Here is a 20141-nt window from a genome sequence, read left to right as displayed (position 1 = left end):
GCAAAGTAAATACAAGTTATAAAAAATAATAATTCTGTATTTCGGTAGTAAAATGAAGACCACGGAAAGTGCTGGTTTCTTAAAACCGCGGTACATCAAGAAGGCTCTCCGGCAGATGGACAATTTAATGCCCTTCTTGGCTTCAGTGAAAACGGTAATGGTGATCCAGAGGAAAATACATTTAACACCCGTGACATTCATGGGAGATTTGTGTCTAGATTAGGTAAAAGAGGTTAGAAAATAACTGGATAAATGTGATGTTTTCAAATTGGCTAGGCTGATTCGTCCCCGGGTACTTAGGGACCGGTATTAACCTCAGAGCAATTAGCAATTATCTACGAGAACCTGTGGAGGATGGGAAAAGGTCAAATGTTTATTTATCTTCAAAAGGTAGGAGAAGTTGCGGAGTTATAAATCAGTCAGCCTGATTGCACTTCTGAGAATATCCTGGCAAAAATAATCAAGTTGTAGGCACTGGGAGGCAAACAGAAAAAGTCTGTAGTCACCAAATAATGTCAAACTAACTCAGTTTTCTTTTTAGGAGAGATGCCATTAATGTAATTTATTGCTCCTTATTGTGGCTTTGGCACAATCTCAGAAAGAAACTAGGGAAACGTGGGGTATGGGAAGCTTTGCAGAATTTAATGGAAAACTCTGGGAATGCTTATGGATGCTACCCTGCCAAACTGAAAGAGGCACTGAAAGGGATTCTGTTCTACATATAGTTCTATTCAGTATTTAATCAAGGACCTTGTTAGTTGGCCTAAACACTGAGCCTGGTTAGGCCGAATTTCTTGAAGTTACCAGATCCCAAACTGCTGCCTGGAGCGAGGTGAGAAATGTATTCCCCAAACTTGTCATGGCTCACAGAAACTTTAAGGCCTTAACTTTAAAACACTGTTTTATCTGGCTTTTTATTTTTATGATTATGAATGTATGAAGGCTGTGGTATTTCTGATATTTCTCCTTATTGGTTCTAGGGTCAGATATTTGGAGAGGTCAGATGACCCTATTCCAAAGCCTCTTGTCCTTCCCTCCTTCCTTCCTACCTGTAACGCCAGTTTTCCCCAGGGAGTTTCTCTGGGATTTTTTGTTGAGCGTTACGGTTCTCACAGAGCAGCGAATCACAGCAGAAAAAGGCAGTATAATTTTGCAGTGACTCAAAATGCCTCTGTAAGCCAGAGTATTCCAATTCAAGTTTGATGTCCAGATCTAAAATATTTTTTTTCCGTTTTCTTGAATAAAAGATTTAGTGGGGAAAATAGAACATGTTCATTAAAAAAAGTGTTCTGAGGTGTTATTTGTAACTGTATTTTTCCATTCAGAATTTTTCTATTCAGATCATCAACCTAAACGCTCCTGATAATTTTTTTGTTTGTTTTTTTCCTTATTGAAAAGCTTATGAACTTGTAACAATATCTGTGAACAAATCTCAGCCAATGTTATTTTTAGCCAATACCCCAGGAGCTATTTATTTGCTATCCCGCAGACTGAGATCCTAATATTAAAGAAATAACAATAATACAATTGTAGCTCTTTCCCTCAATAGTTTCTGAGATGCAGCAGGTGAGGCAGGGGATGAGATAATAATACAAGTATGTTCTGGGGTCAGCTGGTGATGTGATGATATTCTGCAAGGAATGCACTTTAAGGAGCATTGCAGAGAAAATGACTTTATGAATGATGTTATTCCGGAGCTATAAGAGAAGGTCATACAATTAAAAGTGGAGAATATTTTCTATAGCCTGCAAACATTTTGAACTAAAATTTTTGACTATTTTGTATTCTATGAGTTTTTGATAGTATTCCAAGGAGTTATTTAAAATGTTTATTCCAATGATGCAATCACATATGTATAGCACTTGCCTTGTAAATTCATCTTGGATTGGCACCTGCAAGCTATAGATGACTGTAGCTTGTCATATAATGAAGGTGGCTTCCCTTAACCTGCTTTTGAGCAGTTTTCAGCAGGGACAAATATCACAGTCACCACCCTCCATAAATACTGAGGGTATCAGTAGCTTTGGCGCTCACGGACAGAAAACAATATCCTGTGGAAATGCAGACCACTTTTAAGTGATGTTACAAGCTTTAAGGCTGAGTTATGGGACCTGCAGACGGAGATGCACAGGATTTCAGGCTCACCACTGTCAGCAATCACTGTGGCCTGAGTCACGGCAGAAAAGGACACATCTTTTCAGGAGTTTACATCACTGCTTAAATCTAGATGTCTAGCGCTAATGCATGTGCTCAGTCTGATGATGTAGTTAACGGAAGCTGTCTCTGTTCAGCCTTCAACCTGCTCAAGAAGAACATCAGCAGCAGCTAGAGAGAGTGGGGGTTAGTTTGTTACAGACCAAGCACGTGAAAAAAATTCCAGTTTTAATATTTCAGCAGTGCAACCTCCGAGGAGCCAGGCAGAGGGCAGCAAAGGTCTCTCTGACAGGGCTGTGCCTGCAGTGCTGTAACCAGCTCAGCAGGAGCCAGCTTTAAAGGAACCAGTTTCACCAGGGCACGCTGCGGCTCACTGCAGCTTCGTTTGCCATCAGTACGAGGCTGGCTGAGGCTGGGATGCTGCTCACCAACACGCAGGTTCAAATGCTACAATACCATGTCTGCAACAGGTTTCTTGGAGACTTTGGTAAAACGCACTGTCTGTGAAGCTTCTTGCTTGTTAGGTCCATGGGGATTGTTCACTGTGACCATGTTCCTCTGATCCATACCAGAGGTCCCTTTTCTCGCTGTGTTTATAGTCTCTCCCACACAGGGGGATGCAGTGCACTGGGGAAGGTCCCATATAAATCATGGTATGTCTCGTATTAACTCTAATTTTCTCTAGGTGTGATAGTGGCATTAGACTGAGCCCAGGTGTAGGAACGAGAAGTAATTATACAATTTGAGATGTGGGAATTGCAGCGATGAGGCTTAGAAGCAGAACATGGTTCCATTTACCCAGCCTCTCTCCTTTCCTTGCTGTTAAGTACTGCCAAGAGAAAAAACTCCGCTATGTTCAAAACAAATAAAGTAGAAAACACCGAATAGAATAATTTTAGCTATTGTTCATCAATTTTAGCTCACTGATGGTTTTTATCCAGTTTTTCAGCTGTGTTTCTGAAGGAGGGGAGTCAGGACTGAAAATTATTTTCCGCTGATCTTTCGGGTGTGTTTGACTGGAAGATTAAGACAGAGCTGACCAAAATGATTCTCCTTGAATAGTGCCATCATTTGATAAAGTAAAGCCCTGCACTCCGTGAATCCCAACAGAAAATGTCTCCACAGCTCAACCCAAGCATAACGAACCAAGACAGAGGACTTATCTCTCCACCTGCCATCCCTTTCTGAAAGGTGGGTTACGCTGTAAGTGTAGATGTTGAAAAGATGATTGCCACGTTATTGACAAGTCGCAAGGAGTGTCTGGATGTAGCAACCTGCATTGCTGCCCATTGACAGCTGTCTGATTGCACATTGATGAATGCCTGCTTTGTTATGTGTGCACAGAGGAATTCTCAGACTTCAGGAAATTCTGTATCTATCATCCTCTTAAGTTAGTCTCTGTGAAGACTTGAATTATGAGGCTTGCTAAAATTTCATTGCTATTTGATCACTTGCTGTGTTATTCGCATGGGACAGGATGGACATGGCTAATGGCACAGGTTACCCTCAGTTTTTGAACACCCTTATCATCCAGTGGGTGTAATCAGCCTACTTGTTGCATCCTCCAAATTTGCACTAAAGCAAATATTGCATACATCCATAAGATTTCCCGTGGCATCCTCATTGTATTGTCTGAATGCTGTGTAAAAGATAAGAAGTAAATATTCACAGCTTCGGGTACCATCACCCTGACTTTGATGGGGAAACAGGCCTTGTAGCCCCAGTGCCACCACTGTCCAATAATGGGTAATTCGATGGATCAGTTTAGGGACTGAGTCTTTTAACAGCTTTAACACATTATCAACATTTGTGTATGAAGATACAAAAATAATATAAAATTAAATATTTGTATTCACATCACTGCTGCAGTTACTACAAGTTTTGAGTAAATTGTGCTTCTCCAGCCCTGAGCTTTGCCGTCTGAAGACAGACATCCATTAAGTGAACATATAATTAGCAATTGGCCACATCTGAAGGGGGGACTACAACTTGCCAAGAATTACACAGGCATTCAGGGTGAGAAGCCAGCTCTCAAAAGTGGTTTTCTGTGGGCTTGGCCAGATTTTCTTGCGCTTCCTGGGCTCTTCATGACAGCATCACAATTCTGCATCAGAGGGATGGAGGCCTGAGACAATAGACAAAGCTTTCTGTGATCTGAATTTGTTCATAGAGCAGGGGCTGCCAGGGCACTGACAGTGCTGGGCATAGCATGTGTCACAAAATTAAAGGCTGTGTGCACACTGGGGTCTGAACTGAGCTCTGACAGGGGAAAAACAACCTTTGTTGTTGGATATTGCTGTCCACCTTTCACTGAATGGGGGAAAAAAAAGGGGGGGGGGATAAAAAAAGGGATAAAAAATGTGGGATAGTTCAGTTAGCTTGAAAATAAACGTGCAAGGATGCTACCTCCCTATATGTGCAGTCTGCTTTAGTATAGTTGTGCTGGGACCTATGGTGAGGGGGACATAAAGCTTTGTTACAGTGCTCAGCTGGCAAGCATTAATTCTTAGTGTTTCAGCCTTGTGACCTACCATTTTTATGTTCTTGCTCAGCCTTATGTTGAAGTACAGAGTTTTGGAAAGCCTGAAATTAAAAAAATAAATAAATTAGTAAGCAGGGTAAAATGCTTTTCAGTTCTTTTAAAACTTTTTAAACCAATGTTTTGAATGGTTAGAAGTAAGTTTATTTTGTTTATAAAAGTAGTTTCATTATTGTTTTCAACTGTAGATGAAATTTTCCTTTTTTTCTTTTTTCTTTTTTTCAAAATCCAGTGTTTGCATTATCCATTCATGATTCCACTTATCATTTGGTGATGCCGTTCTCTTTTGCATCCATAAACTGAGCATCACGAGGATCTCTGGGGGTAAAACGTGTTCATTAAAAGCAGTTATTTGTTATACGATCATGACCACATTGTTCAGAAGATTTTGGCTTAAAACAGGCCAGATGGCACGTTTGAGAAGTAATGTCTGCTGGGAGAAGTTTGCTTGTGACAGAATTAATGACGTTCTCTTCAGCTTGGAACATGTTATTAAAATGGGTGAGGAAAAGACAAGTGGTAAAAGGCAGGTATGTGCAATGCACAAATTTAACAGGACTAAATGTCTGCAGGAAAGACTAGTGGAAAACAGAATTTTGGCCTTCATGTTGTTGCAGGCATTTTTTTTTTTTTTTGCACAAAGCAGAGAAAACCAGCTATGAAATGTGTCTGCGAACTGTATGGTTTCTGGAGTCATAATATGCAAGTATACATGTACAAACTCTGTTTTTCCCCCTGGCTTCTGAAGGAACAAAGCAGTCAGTGCGATCTCCTGAAGGCGGACAGGAAATACCAAGTGTAATAGCAGAAGAAATTATCCTACCGTTTTTATAAATACTTAAGAGGAGAGATAAGGATGTATCTGCTGGTGACAACGCCTGTGAGGCTCATCGGTCAGTCAGGAAACCTGGTCCTTCTTATTTATTCATGGATTCCTTTTCTAACCTGTGTTTTCTGGGCACTGATCCAGCTGAACCTGGCCGTAAATCCGTGAAATGGCTTCGCTTTGGAGAGGTCTCAGCGACTGGCAGAGGGGAGGCACCTGGCTACCAGCCGTGTGAGCTCTGCCTATTTCTGGGAAGCCACAGCAAATGGTGAGATCATCTTGCTGTGAAAACTGCCTGGAAATACTCCGATGTCTTCTTATGTGGTGGTTCCTGCTTCCAGCACTGCTGTGTGAATGGTAGGTCTGTTAGGGCAGCTGAGGGCTCCTTTGTGCAGGTGGCTCCCCTGGCAGGAAGGAGGGGTGTGAAAAGCAAGAAAAATGGAAGCGAGGGCAAATTTCTGAGGTGAAAAGACAGGATCTGAGGAAAAGTATCTGAAGACCTGGCAAACACTCAGCAGGTTCAGAAGCGATGTGCTGAGGAGGGGCAGCTGATCTTTTCAGTACGTGTCCTGAGAATCTCTACAAGCTGAGGGGATTTTCCAGTTGGTGAAATAATTTATAAGACATTGTGAAGAAAAATCTTTCATGAAGCATATAAGCCTGGAAGACGTTGCTTCTTCCACTCCTATTTTTCTCCGTTTGTACATCAGTTCTTCAGCCTTCGAGGGTGCTTCTCTTCTCCTCCTCTGTCCCCAGGTCCAGAACCTCACCCTTGTGCTGTCCTGTGCGTGTTGGATGTCCCCACTCTGCTGTGCCAGCTGTCCCGTTTAACCATGGGCAATATGTAAAAGTGATGGGCTGCCTCTCATTTCTTGTGGTAGGAGATGGCCTTGCTAGTGTGTGTGTGTATATATATGAGAAACTCTGATAGCTCTCTTAGCAGTACTAGTGTAGCTTAATATCTATAGGAGAAGCAACAGTTTTGATCTCAAGTAGCATTTCTCAATCCTTCCACTCAACACCTGTGAAACATTTTTTGGGAAAAAGGTCCGTCCTGGACATTGCTACTGGAATACACAAGCAATAACATAATAATTGGGGCAATAAATAAAAATTAGGTCAAATATGTAGATTTGGTTTGCTGAAGTGGGGGGATGTGTCCATGTACTGCAGTTGCTTCATGTGCAATCAATTGAGAAACTTATGTATAAAGGACTGCATTTTCTTTGCCAGTATCGACTGCTAATCTCTTGCATATTAATTTGCTATATAGCGTCAGTGGCTGCCACCCAACTTCACCTCTGATCCGTAAGTAATTGGCAAATGCTGAAAGCTGCTGAGTGGGCTTACCATCTTTCTTGAAAGTCACACTAGTGGAGTTGCTATAGGTGATGGAAATTATTTCCGGAAGGCAGGCGGCCGAATGGCAAAGCCACGAGTGACATTGTCTGAGGGCTTTCTTCCACGGGAGGTTTGGATAAATGCAGTCATTGATGAGACGTGTCCCTGCCTCCCCCAGGGGATTGGCAGAAGAGCAACAAAGAACCAGCACGGAGGCAGATGCTGAGAGAGCGAGCAGATTAACAGGGCTTGTTGGGGCACAGTTCAGGCTGTAAGATCAATTGTGAAGGGAATTTCTTGCCACACATGGTGTGCAACCCTCAACCCCCCTGTTCTCTTCATATTAGCACCTCACAGTGCTAGTCCCCATCATCCAGCTGTCCTTGGAAGCAAGGAAGAAAACTTCCCAAATGGGGAAGAAAGGCATGAGTCAGCCTTCTGCCCACCGCACTTTGCACATGGCTTATTGCCATGTTGCTACTTTAGCAAAGCAGATTTCTGCTGTTAGCAGCTTAATGCAGTTAGTGCTGTACCTCAAAAGGTCGCTGGCTCTGCCACCGTGCTAGAGATTTAGGGGTGTGTATGTGATGGAGGGTTATTGAGCTTCTGTGCTACCAGTTGATTTTTTTTCCCTTAAGACAGACAATTTTAACACAGAAATTTCACCTAAATCTTTATCCAAAGTATTTGGCAGAGGCTTATTTATATTCCTGAGTCAGGCTGTCAAACCTGGAATTTCATGGAAAATAGCTCAGCTTGAGACAAAGTTTGCAAGGAGAGAAACAGGAATGACAGTGTAATTGAAGACTGGGAACTGTCACAATTTCAGGTTTGGTCAGAGGATGTTTTACCTTCTCGCAGGTCAGAGGATGTTTTGTCTTCTCACAGTTACCAGCCAACCTGTGACCCTCCATAACATCCACGTGGCCACTTCCATCTCAGTCTCCCTGTGGTTTGTACCTCCTCTTCCTTTACTTCTGCTTGCCACACACTGATTAAAGACTCGGGGGAGTTGTAAACACCTGACTGCAAAGGATTTACAACAAAAAGTGTAAGGTGGAGATAGGTAATGGGAGTTGTTACTGCTCCACTTACACTAATCTGGGATAATGCATCGCTACAAGTTGAGTGCAGTAATTATAATATATTACTGAGTTGGGCTGATTCTGTCTTTCATGTTTTGCAGCTGACTATCATTTAAATTCCTACTATGTAAATATTGGGGCATTAATACTTGTCAGATTAGCCAGTCTGCTCCGTTACACGTTAAATATAAATAATCCCGTAGTGCTGTGTAATTTCTTACTAGCATGTAGGAATATCTTTGCTTTGACAGATCAAAAATGTGGTTTATAATGATAAAGCACCCTGAGATATTTGACGGATTGGAAACTAGAGAAATGTAATCATTCCTTATTGTTAGTATTGCATGAAGTAAATTGAAGTTATAGGTCAGTGCTTTTATCTGTTTTTTTTTGTTTGTTTGTTTGTTTTAAATGCTGGTTTAGAAGTATACACATTGTAAAGTCCTGGATGTCCTGGTTTTGAACATATGAACTGTTTAAAGACAAAGGTGGTACAGGGGTTACATTGGTATTGCAATCTTTTAGTCTTACAGTCTTTATTCATTATTTTGTCTGTTCACTGTTGTATATTATTGCAACCTTCTCAGCCTTTCTTTGTCTCCAAATTTTCTTTCTAGAAGTGATATTGACCAAACAGATAAAGAGATGAATATGATTTTATTTAGTCTTTTAAAGAAATTTATGTAAGTCAGCATTTCTCCTGACTTTAGTTGTCTGCACAAAACTAATTTTGTTCAACTTTTTCAATATTTTAAAATTGATATTTTGGCTATTTTTTCAGATGTTGTATTTTGCTGAGTCCTATCACAGGTATTTCCTGCTTCACAGTTGGCAGTTTTAACTAACTTGTAATACCTCAGCCTCCTTCCCACATATGCTGCCCATAATGTCCACTTGTTACTTTTGCATAGATAAGGTCATAAAAAAAAAACCACCTAATTTTCCATTCTGTCTTCATTGTATAATGCAGGCATGTAGGTACCTATGATAACTGCAAATTTTGGCCAAATGAAGGAGACAGATTGACATCACTGAGTCACATTACTTCCCTAATGTTGCCAGGTTTGCAAAATACTGCATTCATGTATGTGTTGGAAGGCAGGGCAAATTCTTGTTCAGACTTGTACTTCATTTTTTAGCGAAGACACTTTCTCTTTGCCATGCCAAGATAGGATCCCCTGACAATTGACACCCAGTGCTTTGCCCTTTGTGTGTTGCATACTAGGTGTGAATCCCTTCATTATCAGAGGACAGATTTTTGATGTGTTCTGTAAACCTATTGACAACTGGTCATAGACATAATACCCAGGATTTTGAAACTGTGATTACAAATGTAGAAAATAAACCAAGGAAAATACAGTCCTTAATATAAGTTACATACTCAAAAAAATATAGATAATAATGACAATTATGATTTAATTACATTTTAAATAGGGCATAATTTTTATATGTTGATTGTTTTTCTCATTATTTAGTTGTAAGTTTTTAGTCATTATCGTAATGTCATTAATATGCACTTGATGAAAATATTATTGTTACCATCTTACTGGAAAAAACAAGTTTGAACACTCAAGGCCAAATTTTCAGAAATTACATGTAACGATTTCATCTTCTAATTGCATGCTTAGTCTCCAACTACTGATGTTTTTGTCTGTGTGAACTGTTTGTGAACTGGGAGGCAAATCTTAATTTGCAATCACATATAAAGGCAACTTAATATTTGTGGCTAAAACGTCTGTTAAACCTAACCTATGAGAGTTACATGCCAGGATGTAAACAGTAATCTGAATTCAGTGATTCTGAGATGAACAATTGTGCATGTTTTTAAGGTTCTCAAGGCAAATACCTTCAGCACACGTGATTCCACATTTTCAGGCTGTGGCTACCTATAGACAGCTAGGTACGCCCTTGGTCAGGGATTGGTTTGATGTATCTTAATATGGAGAATATATGGGGTGCAGAAAAAGGGCAGGCAGTGATAAAGAGGGAGGGACAGAGGGAGGGAAAGGAATTGAGACTCCACAGGAGTCAGTCTGCAAAGAGAACTGGTGGAACAAGAAGGAAGATCACCTTTTCCAAGCTCCACTACATTATTTTTGATAGAGAGAAGCTGAAAAATCAGCTTTGAAATGCTGACAATAAGTCAAACGTTTGTAGTTCTGGTCATTTTTTTGTTAATTGTTCAATTTCTCAAACTGCGAAAGGCATGCCAGCAATTCCCTCCTGGACCAACTCCTCTCCCATTGCTTGGAAACTTGGTGCAAATGAACTTTCAGTTACGTCGGGATCTTCTGATGGAGGTATTTATTTTCAGATTATCCTAATTGGTTAATTTTACTCAGTTTTATCTGTTCTTTTCTGGCACTTTTCCCATCCACAGCTGGCAAAAACTTACGGCAACATATACACCTTGTGGTTCGGGTGGGCACCAGTGATCATACTGAATGGATTTCAGGCAGTGAAGGATGGCATGACTACACACCCTGACGATGTTTCTGGAAGGATGGTATCTCCTTTCTTCAGAGCAGTGGCCAAAGGAAAAGGTGAGATTTTCCTGCCATAAATAACGCACAGTAATGTCGACTTGGCAAACTACTCCTCCTCAGCCTTGTTAAACCCTCTGCCCTCCCATCCAGGATGCTCTGTCCAAATACCCTATTAGCTCATGAGAATAGCTTGCTATTTGTCATGATGCCTTTTGTCTTGAGCTTTCCCAAACCTGGGAAATGTTCCAAATCAGGTTGTTTCTAGGTGACCTTTTTTGCTGTGTTCAAGATGTGTGCAGTCCTAGCGCAGAACTCAGCAATCTTACTCTCCTCATTGGATAATTCATTCTGCTGCACGTGATTTTGCTGTATGTTACATGAATGCAAAGCATCATTATAGGTTTTGGCAACTATATAGGCTATGTATGGTTGCCAAACACCTTCCATCATGAGTGAAAGACCTATAACACCCACCTCCAGAAGTCTCATAGCTATGTTAGCAGTCACTCTTAAACATTTCCTGAATATCCTTTGAGAGTGACTCCGTCACATTAAAATCCATTTCTCCTTAATGTATTTTAGGATTTTCTAGCAAGAAGTGGAGCAGTCAGCAGATCCTTAGAGTGCTCTCTTCAAAAATTAACTACAATCAATATTAAGAACATGTGGCTTAGTTATAGTTTGGGTATATTTGGTTATGATAATTTTACCTCCTAAAGTTACTCATATCACAGTATATTCCTTGATTTACTCATGTATTTCATAATTATTTTTAAATGAATGATTCATGTCTATGGCAAATATTAATATGCCAGGGAATGCTTTCAGGTATTTTACTAGCAACCGGTCGCTCATGGAAGCAGCAGAGACGCTTTGGTATAATGACTCTACGCAGTCTGGGGATGGGGAAAAAAGGCCTGGAGTATCGTGTGCAAGAGGAGGCCTCTCACCTGGTGGAGTTCTTTGTGAGCCTGAAAGGTATCTCTCTGCTAAAAAACTAGATGCTTTTCAGTTTCTGGATCCATATCTTTAGTATGCAAGCTTACCTACCTCTTTCTAGGGTTGGGGTGGGTACAGTCATATATCCAAACTCACCAAAGCCCGAAGAACAGATAGAGCCTAGTATTACAAGTGGGAATTTCTTTCCTAAAAAGCTTTTTCTAAACCTACTGAAGTTGAGAACTTCTGAAATCTTCCTTTCTTGGGCTTACTATTTGTCTATTATTTACTGAATGTACAATGACATGACGTCACTGAGTTGCAAACCCATCCACAGGTTGCCTACAATAGGTAACTGAAGAGTATTGCAGAGCTCAAGTCATTCCTCTAAATTCCAGTGACACTAGGTGCCATGACATAAACTGGATATTTTAGTGTCTGACCGGCTAAGTAACTATTGGAAACAGAATCAGAAGTAGGAGGCGGGAGGGGAACTTCAGAGGATTCTACACCTGGTTTGGTGGAGTCCAAGCCAAGATCACTTCCATCCAAATAACTTTTGGAGTCTGTCTCATATCTTTTAAAAAATCATCAGAGAGATGATGATATACTCTCTACATCTGAGACTGTAATCATTTTATTACTTATACTTAGCAGTTCCTATCCATCTATTCTGCCTCTTAAACTTTCCCAAGCTTCTTCAGTTTTTTCTCCTAAGTAGCTTTTTATACTTTTGAACATGTTTGTTGCTATATTCTCTCAGTTCATCTCTCATGACATTTCTTGCCTTCCACGTTGTCTAACTTTTCTTCCATACAATGGAGGACAGCAGGTTTAATATTATATTCTCTAATTAATCTTGATTGTGCTATACTATTTCACAGGAAGGGCTATGAGACTGTTTTAGAGCAATGAGGAAACAGTTTAACATATCCTTTACTCTAAGACTATGTTTTATTTTCATGAATACATATTGATGTCACATCTGTCCCCATTCATGCCCCAGATGGATAAAGAGATAATTTTATGTAATTTCTAATAATATCTCATCTTATCTGTATAAGGAACAACTGAAGAAAACATTGAGAGTGAATGCTAGTTACTGTGTTTGCAGGAAGACCTGTGGATCCTTCTTTCCCTCTCTTCCATTCTATTTCAAATGTAATTTGTGCTCTGGTTTTTGGATATCACTTCTCTGATGAGGACAAAACCTTCCATGAACTGATCAGTGCCACAGAGAACTTATTCAGATTTGCAGGCAGCTTCATTTATCAGGTGCGTAAATCACATGCTAATTTTTTTCTGAAATAGGGAGAAAATGAAAGTGTGGATACAAAAATGGGTCCTCACTAACTGCAGAGCAACTGGTTTAAGGTTTATGAAGAAGGTAAAAATTTCTAAGAGACAAAGAAAGAGATAATTAGATAAGTGAAAGACGTCATTAGTGGAGTTATTCTGGCAATAGTTCAGTGACTCTGACTGTAGTTATTCATTATTTTTGTTGAAGAACTTGGATAGAAAAACAGATGATATTTGCTGATGATCAAAGCAAGGAGACCGTAACAATACAGTGGAGGTTCAGGATATCCTGCTGCAAGAACTCATAAATATTGTGGATTGGAGTTATAAGAATGGAACAAATTCTAATAGTACAAAATTAAATGATGAATCATATCAGGAATTAATGAGACAATTATCTGCTACAAGCTTAGAACATTCCAGTCCAAAGGTTAAGAGCAAAGGGACTGGTGGAAACTAGCAGAAAACAGGATGAAAAAGGCAAACAGGATCCTAGAGTGTTTCCAGTACTGTTTTCCCTTTAGATCCAGAGAAGTGTTAAAGTACGTTCTGATGTGTAATGATCTGTGGGACCTTTTCCAGGGTCTTGGCACTTTATGTTGTGAGTTTGGAGTGAAACAAATGTTAAAGAAGGATTAGTGGAATGACCAACAAATGACCACATAACAAAATTTGAGAATTTTCCTTGGTAGGTTTGAAAGAACATAGGCAGTGAGGAGACAGAAATGCTGTTTGCTTGGCAGGGTGGGATGGCAGATGCTGCAAAGAGAGAGCTATCCAAAACAGAGGACGGTACTTTGAGCTAACAAGTATGCGTATAAATACACTCTGAGCAGAGTGAAGATTTAACATTTTTAACCATTATCAGTTCCTCTAGCAGTTACAAGGACTCTGAAGAGGGAAATGAAATTCTCTTAGAGTGCTACCCAGTCTACACTTTCCTTCTGTTAGCTCCACCATTTGCCTGAGTTAGTGGCATGAGTGGAGCGTTGGCAGTATTGCCTAGACACTGAGATTCAGGAGTGTGTCAAAGTTAATATTAATGTTTCCCCACATGATGAAAAAAAAACAAAACACACAACAACTACTAAAAGCAATGATAATCTGTTTATTCCACTATCAGCATTTCCAGACAGGACAATTCAACCCTTTGGTGTTCCTAGAGCAGCTTTGTTACTGACAGCTAATTCACACTGCCTCTTGTATGTCACTCCCCCAGCTGTATGAAATTTTCCCCTGGCTGATGTGTCGTCTCCCTGGTCCTCATAAGAAGGCATTGTCTTGCTATGATGTCCTCAGTTCTTTCGCGAGGAAGGAGATCAGAAGACACGTGGAGAGAGGGATGCCAGATGAACCGCAAGATTTCATTGACTTTTACCTGGCTGAAATAGAGAAAGTAAGTATTCGTTCTGCCTGATCACACTGTTGGATAGCTTACTGGACAGACCAAGGCCAAATGAGTGACACATTGCGGGGCACATGTTTAGAAGTACACTCTGGGCTAACTGTAAAAGTTGCAATTTGTTCTAAATTTTTCAGGATTAAGTCATCAGGCATGAAACTGCCTGTTTGTTGTTGTTGTTTAATGAAAGAATAATCCACCTCATGAAAAAGAGCAACACAGCCTTTACCACTTACATTTGGGAAACTGTTAATTTCTTAGTACTCATCAAAAACTGTAAATTGGAGTATTCTTAGTGCACGTGCCATTATTTCCACATGTGGAAATAACGACTCTTGGGACGCATACAGGATAAACTAACTTCCATATTTAACTTCAACTTTTTATCATCATCTTCAGTCTAAAGATGAGGACAAGCCCAAGTATGATGAAGACAATTTGGTGTGTGTTATAAATGACCTTTTCCTTGGTGGCTCAGAGACTTCAAGCACAACCTTGTACTGGGGACTGCTCTACATGGTGGTGAATCCAGACATCCAAGGTGAGAGGGATCCTTGCTGTGAAATACTGTGGGTATTACAAATGTTAATGAGGACTGGATGTAATGAGTCAGAGGCACAAAAGCCACTAGTTGAGTCTGGATCTCACTCTCTGGAAACACTAAGAACAGCATGCTAAAATTATAGCAGTGGAAAAAAACAAATATCCATCCTCTCACCTGACCACACCAGATGGGTGAAGGCAGTAGTGGTGAGAGAAAAGTTAGTTCTTTGCACTGACAAGTCAATGCCATGAATGCCTCTGTAGATCCAGACTGAGTCTCCCCCACCTAAAATCTACACTAGGAAGAGAAAGGATATGGCCAGGGTTTAAGAAGGACTTGGATAGTTCTGGAGTCAACGTTTCTTCCATCTGCTGTGCTCAAGCACTGAATGTGAGGAAGATATCTGTATTTCCACAATCTGAGCAGGAAGCTGAAAAGACTGTGTCATTGCATGCATATTTGCATTCAGAGTCTTAGGATGATTCTGATGTTGTTTGTTCAGTGTTGCCATACTTGGACCAACTCCTCCTTTGCACTGGGAGTTAATATCCAAGGCATTTGCGTCAATTTTGAAAATGAGATTTAGATTTTGAGATAAAGTAAACTAAGCAATCCCTAAATACCTTCAAAATGTGGAGCTGAGTGACTCACCCTACACCCACCAAGCATACTGTGAGTTTAATGTCGAAGCTGAAATAAGTACAGTACAGTCCTTGTTTATGATTCTGGTCCACACTGCTGCTTTGTTTGTTTGCTTGTTTTGCTCTTGACTTTTAGTTTCATATGTTAGATTCAGATGTTAAATCATAAAGACTTTATGTACTATGCTGAAATACTACTTTTTCCTATTGCTTTAAGGAACAGAGACCAGTTGAAATATTTGATGCATTTTTCCCATCTGAAGTGGTGAATATTTCTCCACAGAGAAAGTGCAGAAGGAGCTGGATGCTGTTCTGGGTCCTTCCCAGTTAATCTGCTATGAGGATAGGAGAAAACTGCCCTACACAAATGCCGTGGTACATGAAATCCAGCGCTTCAGCAATATTGTCTTTGTTGGCATGCCCAGAGTGTGTGTGAGGAATACAGAACTGCTAGGTTTCCCCGTCAAAAAGGTACAGACAAATGACACAACAGCACAGACCAGCTGTGCTTGGCTGGGGATATAGACTGAGAGGAGAAATGTTTGTCAAAGCACTGGTTAAGACATTTTTGCCTAACTTGGCACTGCCAGTACTGATGGGATGGAGGAAGACTTGTAAGGGGATGGCTAATAGCTCCATGAGCTGAGATAATTGCAGTGACCTGCCTGAATCCGTACAGCTGAGAGACTGTCAGCTACAGCTGACAGCGAGGGACTTGCTCCCAAATAAAGCCTGAGACAAGTGTTCACAGCCACTAAATAATTTTGTAAAGTGACATAAGCTATGCTGAGTGCCAGTTCTCACTGGAAAACCCTAGCAAGGATCGGTTACTTTTATTGCAAGAGAGATGGGAGAGGCCAGTACCATTACTAGCTTCCGTGTTTGGCCCCACCTAACTCACTTTGTGGTGAAGGCTTCAGTCTCTGTTCTGGCTGGATCTGACAGTCAGGTACGCTAAGGCACATGTGTTGGTCTGCTGGGAACAATGTGCTCTTTACCAGTAAAGACAAAGCCTGAACAACTACTGCTAAAAGGGCTCAGAGCCTGCTGTAAATGAAGTGATGAGTATTGCAGTGATTTCTGGATGCATTTCTCTTTCTCTCAAACCCGAAATAAGGTTTCCAAGACTGGGACCTGAATATCAACAAAAGAGACCTACTACAAGTGTCATTAAAACTATCAGTAGAAGTGGGCACCACAATATAATTGTACCAACATCACTAATGCTAATAACACCCACTGGCATGGTCGCAAGGCTGGGAACTGATAATTTCCAGCTAAGAAAAAGACCAACAACTCCTGTTTTCTAGCAAGATACTCCTCTAACCACTTGATATCTGCACATTAGAAAGGAATGGCAACGAACAGAAGTCTTATCCACCAGGCAGAAACTGAGAGGTGAGAGGTTAGTCAATAGAACTGTATCAGTGGTTTCTTCCTTGCAGGGCACCATTGTTTTGCCAAATATAGCGTCTGTTCTGTATGATCCTGAGCAATGGGAGACACCTCGGGAGTTCAACCCTGGCCATTTCCTGGATAAAGAAGGAAACTTTAAAAATCGAGAAGCCTTCTTACCGTTCTCAGCAGGTAAGTGAACCGGCAGTTTGAACGGTCCCAACAGATTAGATAAAGAATACAGAATTTTGAGACTGTGATATTTCTTCAGATTACACCTTATATCACCACTGTTTGTTTCTTTTAAATAGTACTGGCTTGTATCTGCCAAGAGAGACACTTCTGTGCTCTCCAGCCCCAAGCTGCTCTTAGTACAATGTGGTGGGAATCCCACTTGAATTCCTGAACCTCCTAGGCTTGTTAAATATTGCAGTCATCCACATTTTTTTTTCTTGTAATATTCTTCATATGTATTTTTTTTTTCCCTGAGAAGTAATGTACCTTTTGTATGCTGGAGTTGCTTGCAATCCCTCTTATAGGAACGAGTTGAAAGAAAAGAAGAAATGCATCCTGATATACAAAGTTCTTGGGTACAGAACTGAAAAGCCAGATGCAAAAGAAGGGAATTAAGATGACAAAGCAGAGTTTGAGACCACGTTCAACAGTAAAGTTCCTACTCTGTTTTAGTATCTCTGCTGGTGTAGCAGGGTAGTCACTTAGATGCCCATCCAGGAGTGGTTTCTTAGCACAAATGGAATAGCTGGCTTTTGCTTTCCCTTAATTTGTCTGCTAATCTGGAAATGTGAATGTATTATTAACCCGTTTTCTTTATTTTTTTTTGTTTCTGTGCTGTTCGTGCCATTGGTTCCAGTGAGGAACACTTGGAAATTAACAGTAGGCTTCTTGTTTGCTTGTAAAGTGACCAAGCCTTTGCTCAGTTGCAAAGGCCATTGCTGAGTAATTTTGATCTGTTGACCTGAACTCACTAAGAAAGCATGTGCAAACAGCTGGCAGATTCTTCATGTTTGACCCTGAAGCTCAAGATCTCCTATAAAAGGAAAGTAATTTTCTGCCAGGTCAAGAAAGAAAAATGGTAGTACCCCAGGGATTTGTGCCGGGCTTTTCGTTTGGTGTCTCCTAACGTATGACATTGGAGGGATGGGATCTTTCTGAGAAAGAATTCAGGAAGTTTTATTTCTGTGGTTTTCAGGATCCTGGCCCTGAACAAGAGCCCCCTCTGCTTATGGCAAGAACGAGCAAAGTGATTACAAAACTAAAAAATTCCTAGATACTCACTGTCCTTTCCTTCTGCAGGGCACCGAGTGTGTTTGGGGGAGCACCTAGCAAGGACCGAGCTCTTCATTTTCTTTGCCAACCTGCTACGGGCATTCACCTTCCGCCTTCCCGAGGGAGTGACAAAGATCAACACAGAGCCAATTTTGGGGGGTACGCTGCAGCCTCACCCGTACAAGGTTTGTGCCATTCCACGCTAGGCTGCAGCACACCACAGACCACCGTGAAGCAGCCACCTTCACCTCAGTGAACTTCCTCTCAAATGTATAAACCTTTCTCTGCCAGCCAGTATATTGGTATTGGTCTATCCCAGGACTATTCAGAAAGTGGACACAAGCCAAGATCCAGGCAACTTTTGGTTTGGTCCCAGAACATCTTGCAAGGATCTTAACCTGTTTTTTCCTCTTGGAGAGCACCAGAAGCAAGATGCTGTGGTTCCCAGTTGTGAAAACAGCCTGCTGTGCCTCCATGCTGTAGCCAAGCAGGAACACTGCGGTGATCACTATTGAGCAAACCTCAGTAAAATTCAGCAGAGGACCTCAGCAAGAGCTAAGTAGGTGTCATTTCTGTGAGTGGTTTGATGGCCTCGAGTCATTTGACTCTGGAAAGTACACCTTTAAAGTCCTACTTTGGTTTTTCTGTCCTGAACTTAGGCACTTTAATTTGTTGGCAGGTACAAATAAAAGGGAAACACACTAAAATATGGGTGCATGTCTGAGTTTGAGTTAAGCATCTCTCCCATGTGGAAGATGAAGAGTCAATTTGAAGTTGAATAAACTTAAATTTCATATTTACTAAAAACGTCAATGTGTTGCTTGGCAGTGTAATCATTGTTATGATGTATTGACAGTTTTATTATTATTTTTTAAATCCATTTTCTATGATGCAGAGTCATGCTGACATTGGTCGCTAAGAGGTTGGGACCTTTAGATCTAATCAGGCCGCCTGCTTGTCGGATGAACACAGTAACTGGTGGCAGTAGGAGCCCATTAACAATTCTGCCTGGAAGAAACATAAATGTGGGGTGAGATATTCACTTTTCCAGTGGATTTCACTGCTACCTGTTTGCAGCACAGGCATGTAGAGACTTTGGAAAGCAGCATCTAGGGACTTTTTGAATGCTCAGATGTCCCCTGTCTTCTCTGGGCCCTTTTCTTCGTTATAACTCATACCATAGTTCATTATAACTCATACCACACTTCCTGCCCTCCATTCAATCTCTTTTCAATCTCTCCTTCCCCATTTTCAGTTCCTGCTCCCATCCACTCCTTATCCATATAATGTCTGTTTCAGGATTCACCTTCCCTTTTGGTTCCCACCACTTGCATCCTTTCATCATATCAAGCTTCTGTCTCCTCTGACTCTGAGTATTAGCAGAGGAATCAACAAGTGTTGAGCTGAAAACAATGATCAGTGAGTTTCCAGGAGGGAGCTTGGAAAATCTCATTTATTTCTCCTTCGAGGTTCTAGATCATAAAAAGAAGAGCACAGTAACTACAGAGGATGCACTGGAGGTAGCTCAGTGTAAGAAAAGTTAAATGAAGACTTGATGCAGGAATCCTAAAAGATCTGTTACTTAATGTAGTTGCTTACTGGCATTGATTCAACTCAAAACAGAGACAGTTTAAACATGCAGCTGGAGATGATAGCCAAGTTCATCTGTAGCTACAGTAAAGCAAAGTGCTGTAGTATTCTTGAGTCCAAAACACTTTTGGAAAAGATTCAAATGTTGGAGTTCAGTAAAGCTGTAAGCACTGCTGCAAACTTAGGACTGAATTTGTACGAGTACCAAAAGTGTTTTTATACTGGGATATAATCTGTTTGTAATTAAATCATTGTGGTGCATCTGAACTTCCTAATTTAAAATGTAGGAGCATGTTACTGAAAAAAAAAAAAAAAAAGAAATAACTACTGAAAGTCATGCTGACTTTCAGAAAGTGTAGCTCTGACACTGTCTGCTCTACCACAACCCAGCATCTACAGGCTTGCTGGGCTGGAAGGGAAAGCAGAACAGCAGGGGTGGGGTTCACAGTAGCAGTAACTGCCATGAATAATCTCTCCTGTCGACTACACAGACTATATCAAATACTGTTCCAGGGCCTACACACTTCCGCTCAGCCTCCTTTCCAGCTTTATCTGTGCTTCTCCCCCACCCCACCCTCCCACATCTCCTCCTCTGCACGAACCCTGCTGGAGA

General features: G+C 40.8%; 1 protein-coding gene across 5 annotated transcripts; it reads left to right on the top strand.

The window, feature by feature from the left end:
* Positions 1–1404: 1404 nt before the first annotated feature.
* Positions 1405–19852, top strand: LOC310904090 (cytochrome P450 2J6-like). 5 transcript variants are annotated; one of them, XM_083848312.1, is made up of 11 exons: positions 1405–3345; positions 4926–5876; positions 6276–6396; positions 10326–10488; positions 11260–11409; positions 12485–12645; positions 13889–14065; positions 14471–14612; positions 15540–15727; positions 16702–16843; positions 17966–19852. In XM_083848312.1, exons 2-11 carry the CDS (start codon positions 5785–5787, stop codon positions 18142–18144), a joined length of 1515 nt encoding a protein of 504 aa, XP_083704438.1. In that variant the 5' UTR covers positions 1405–3345; positions 4926–5784; the 3' UTR covers positions 18145–19852. The 5 variants fall into 5 exon arrangements, with proteins under 5 accessions (XP_083704438.1, XP_083704442.1, XP_083704440.1 ...); XM_083848316.1 differs by lacking the exon at positions 6276–6396 and having other exon boundaries at positions 1438–3345; XM_083848314.1 differs by lacking the exons at positions 1405–3345; positions 4926–5876; positions 6276–6396 and adding exons at positions 6406–6827; positions 7722–10245.
* The last annotated feature ends 289 nt before the right edge of the window (positions 19853–20141 follow it).

This window comes from Anser anser (assembly GCF_964211835.1).
Source record: "Anser anser genome assembly, chromosome: 9".
Lineage (NCBI taxonomy): Eukaryota > Metazoa > Chordata > Aves > Anseriformes > Anatidae > Anser > Anser anser.
Note: the sequence above shows the minus strand (reverse complement) of the source record. Positions and strands in the feature narration are given on the sequence as shown.

Excerpts from the sequence above, each read along its gene's own strand:
- LOC310904090 (XM_083848312.1), top strand. The coding sequence starts at position 5,785 with ATGGTGAGATCATCTTGCTGTGAAAACTGCCTGGAAATACTCCGATGT. Across the intron at positions 11,410-12,484 it reads GTTCTTTGTGAGCCTGAAAG|GAAGACCTGTGGATCCTTCT; the intron begins GTATCTCTCTGC and ends CTGTGTTTGCAG. Across the intron at positions 12,646-13,888 it reads CAGGCAGCTTCATTTATCAG|CTGTATGAAATTTTCCCCTG; the intron begins GTGCGTAAATCA and ends TCACTCCCCCAG.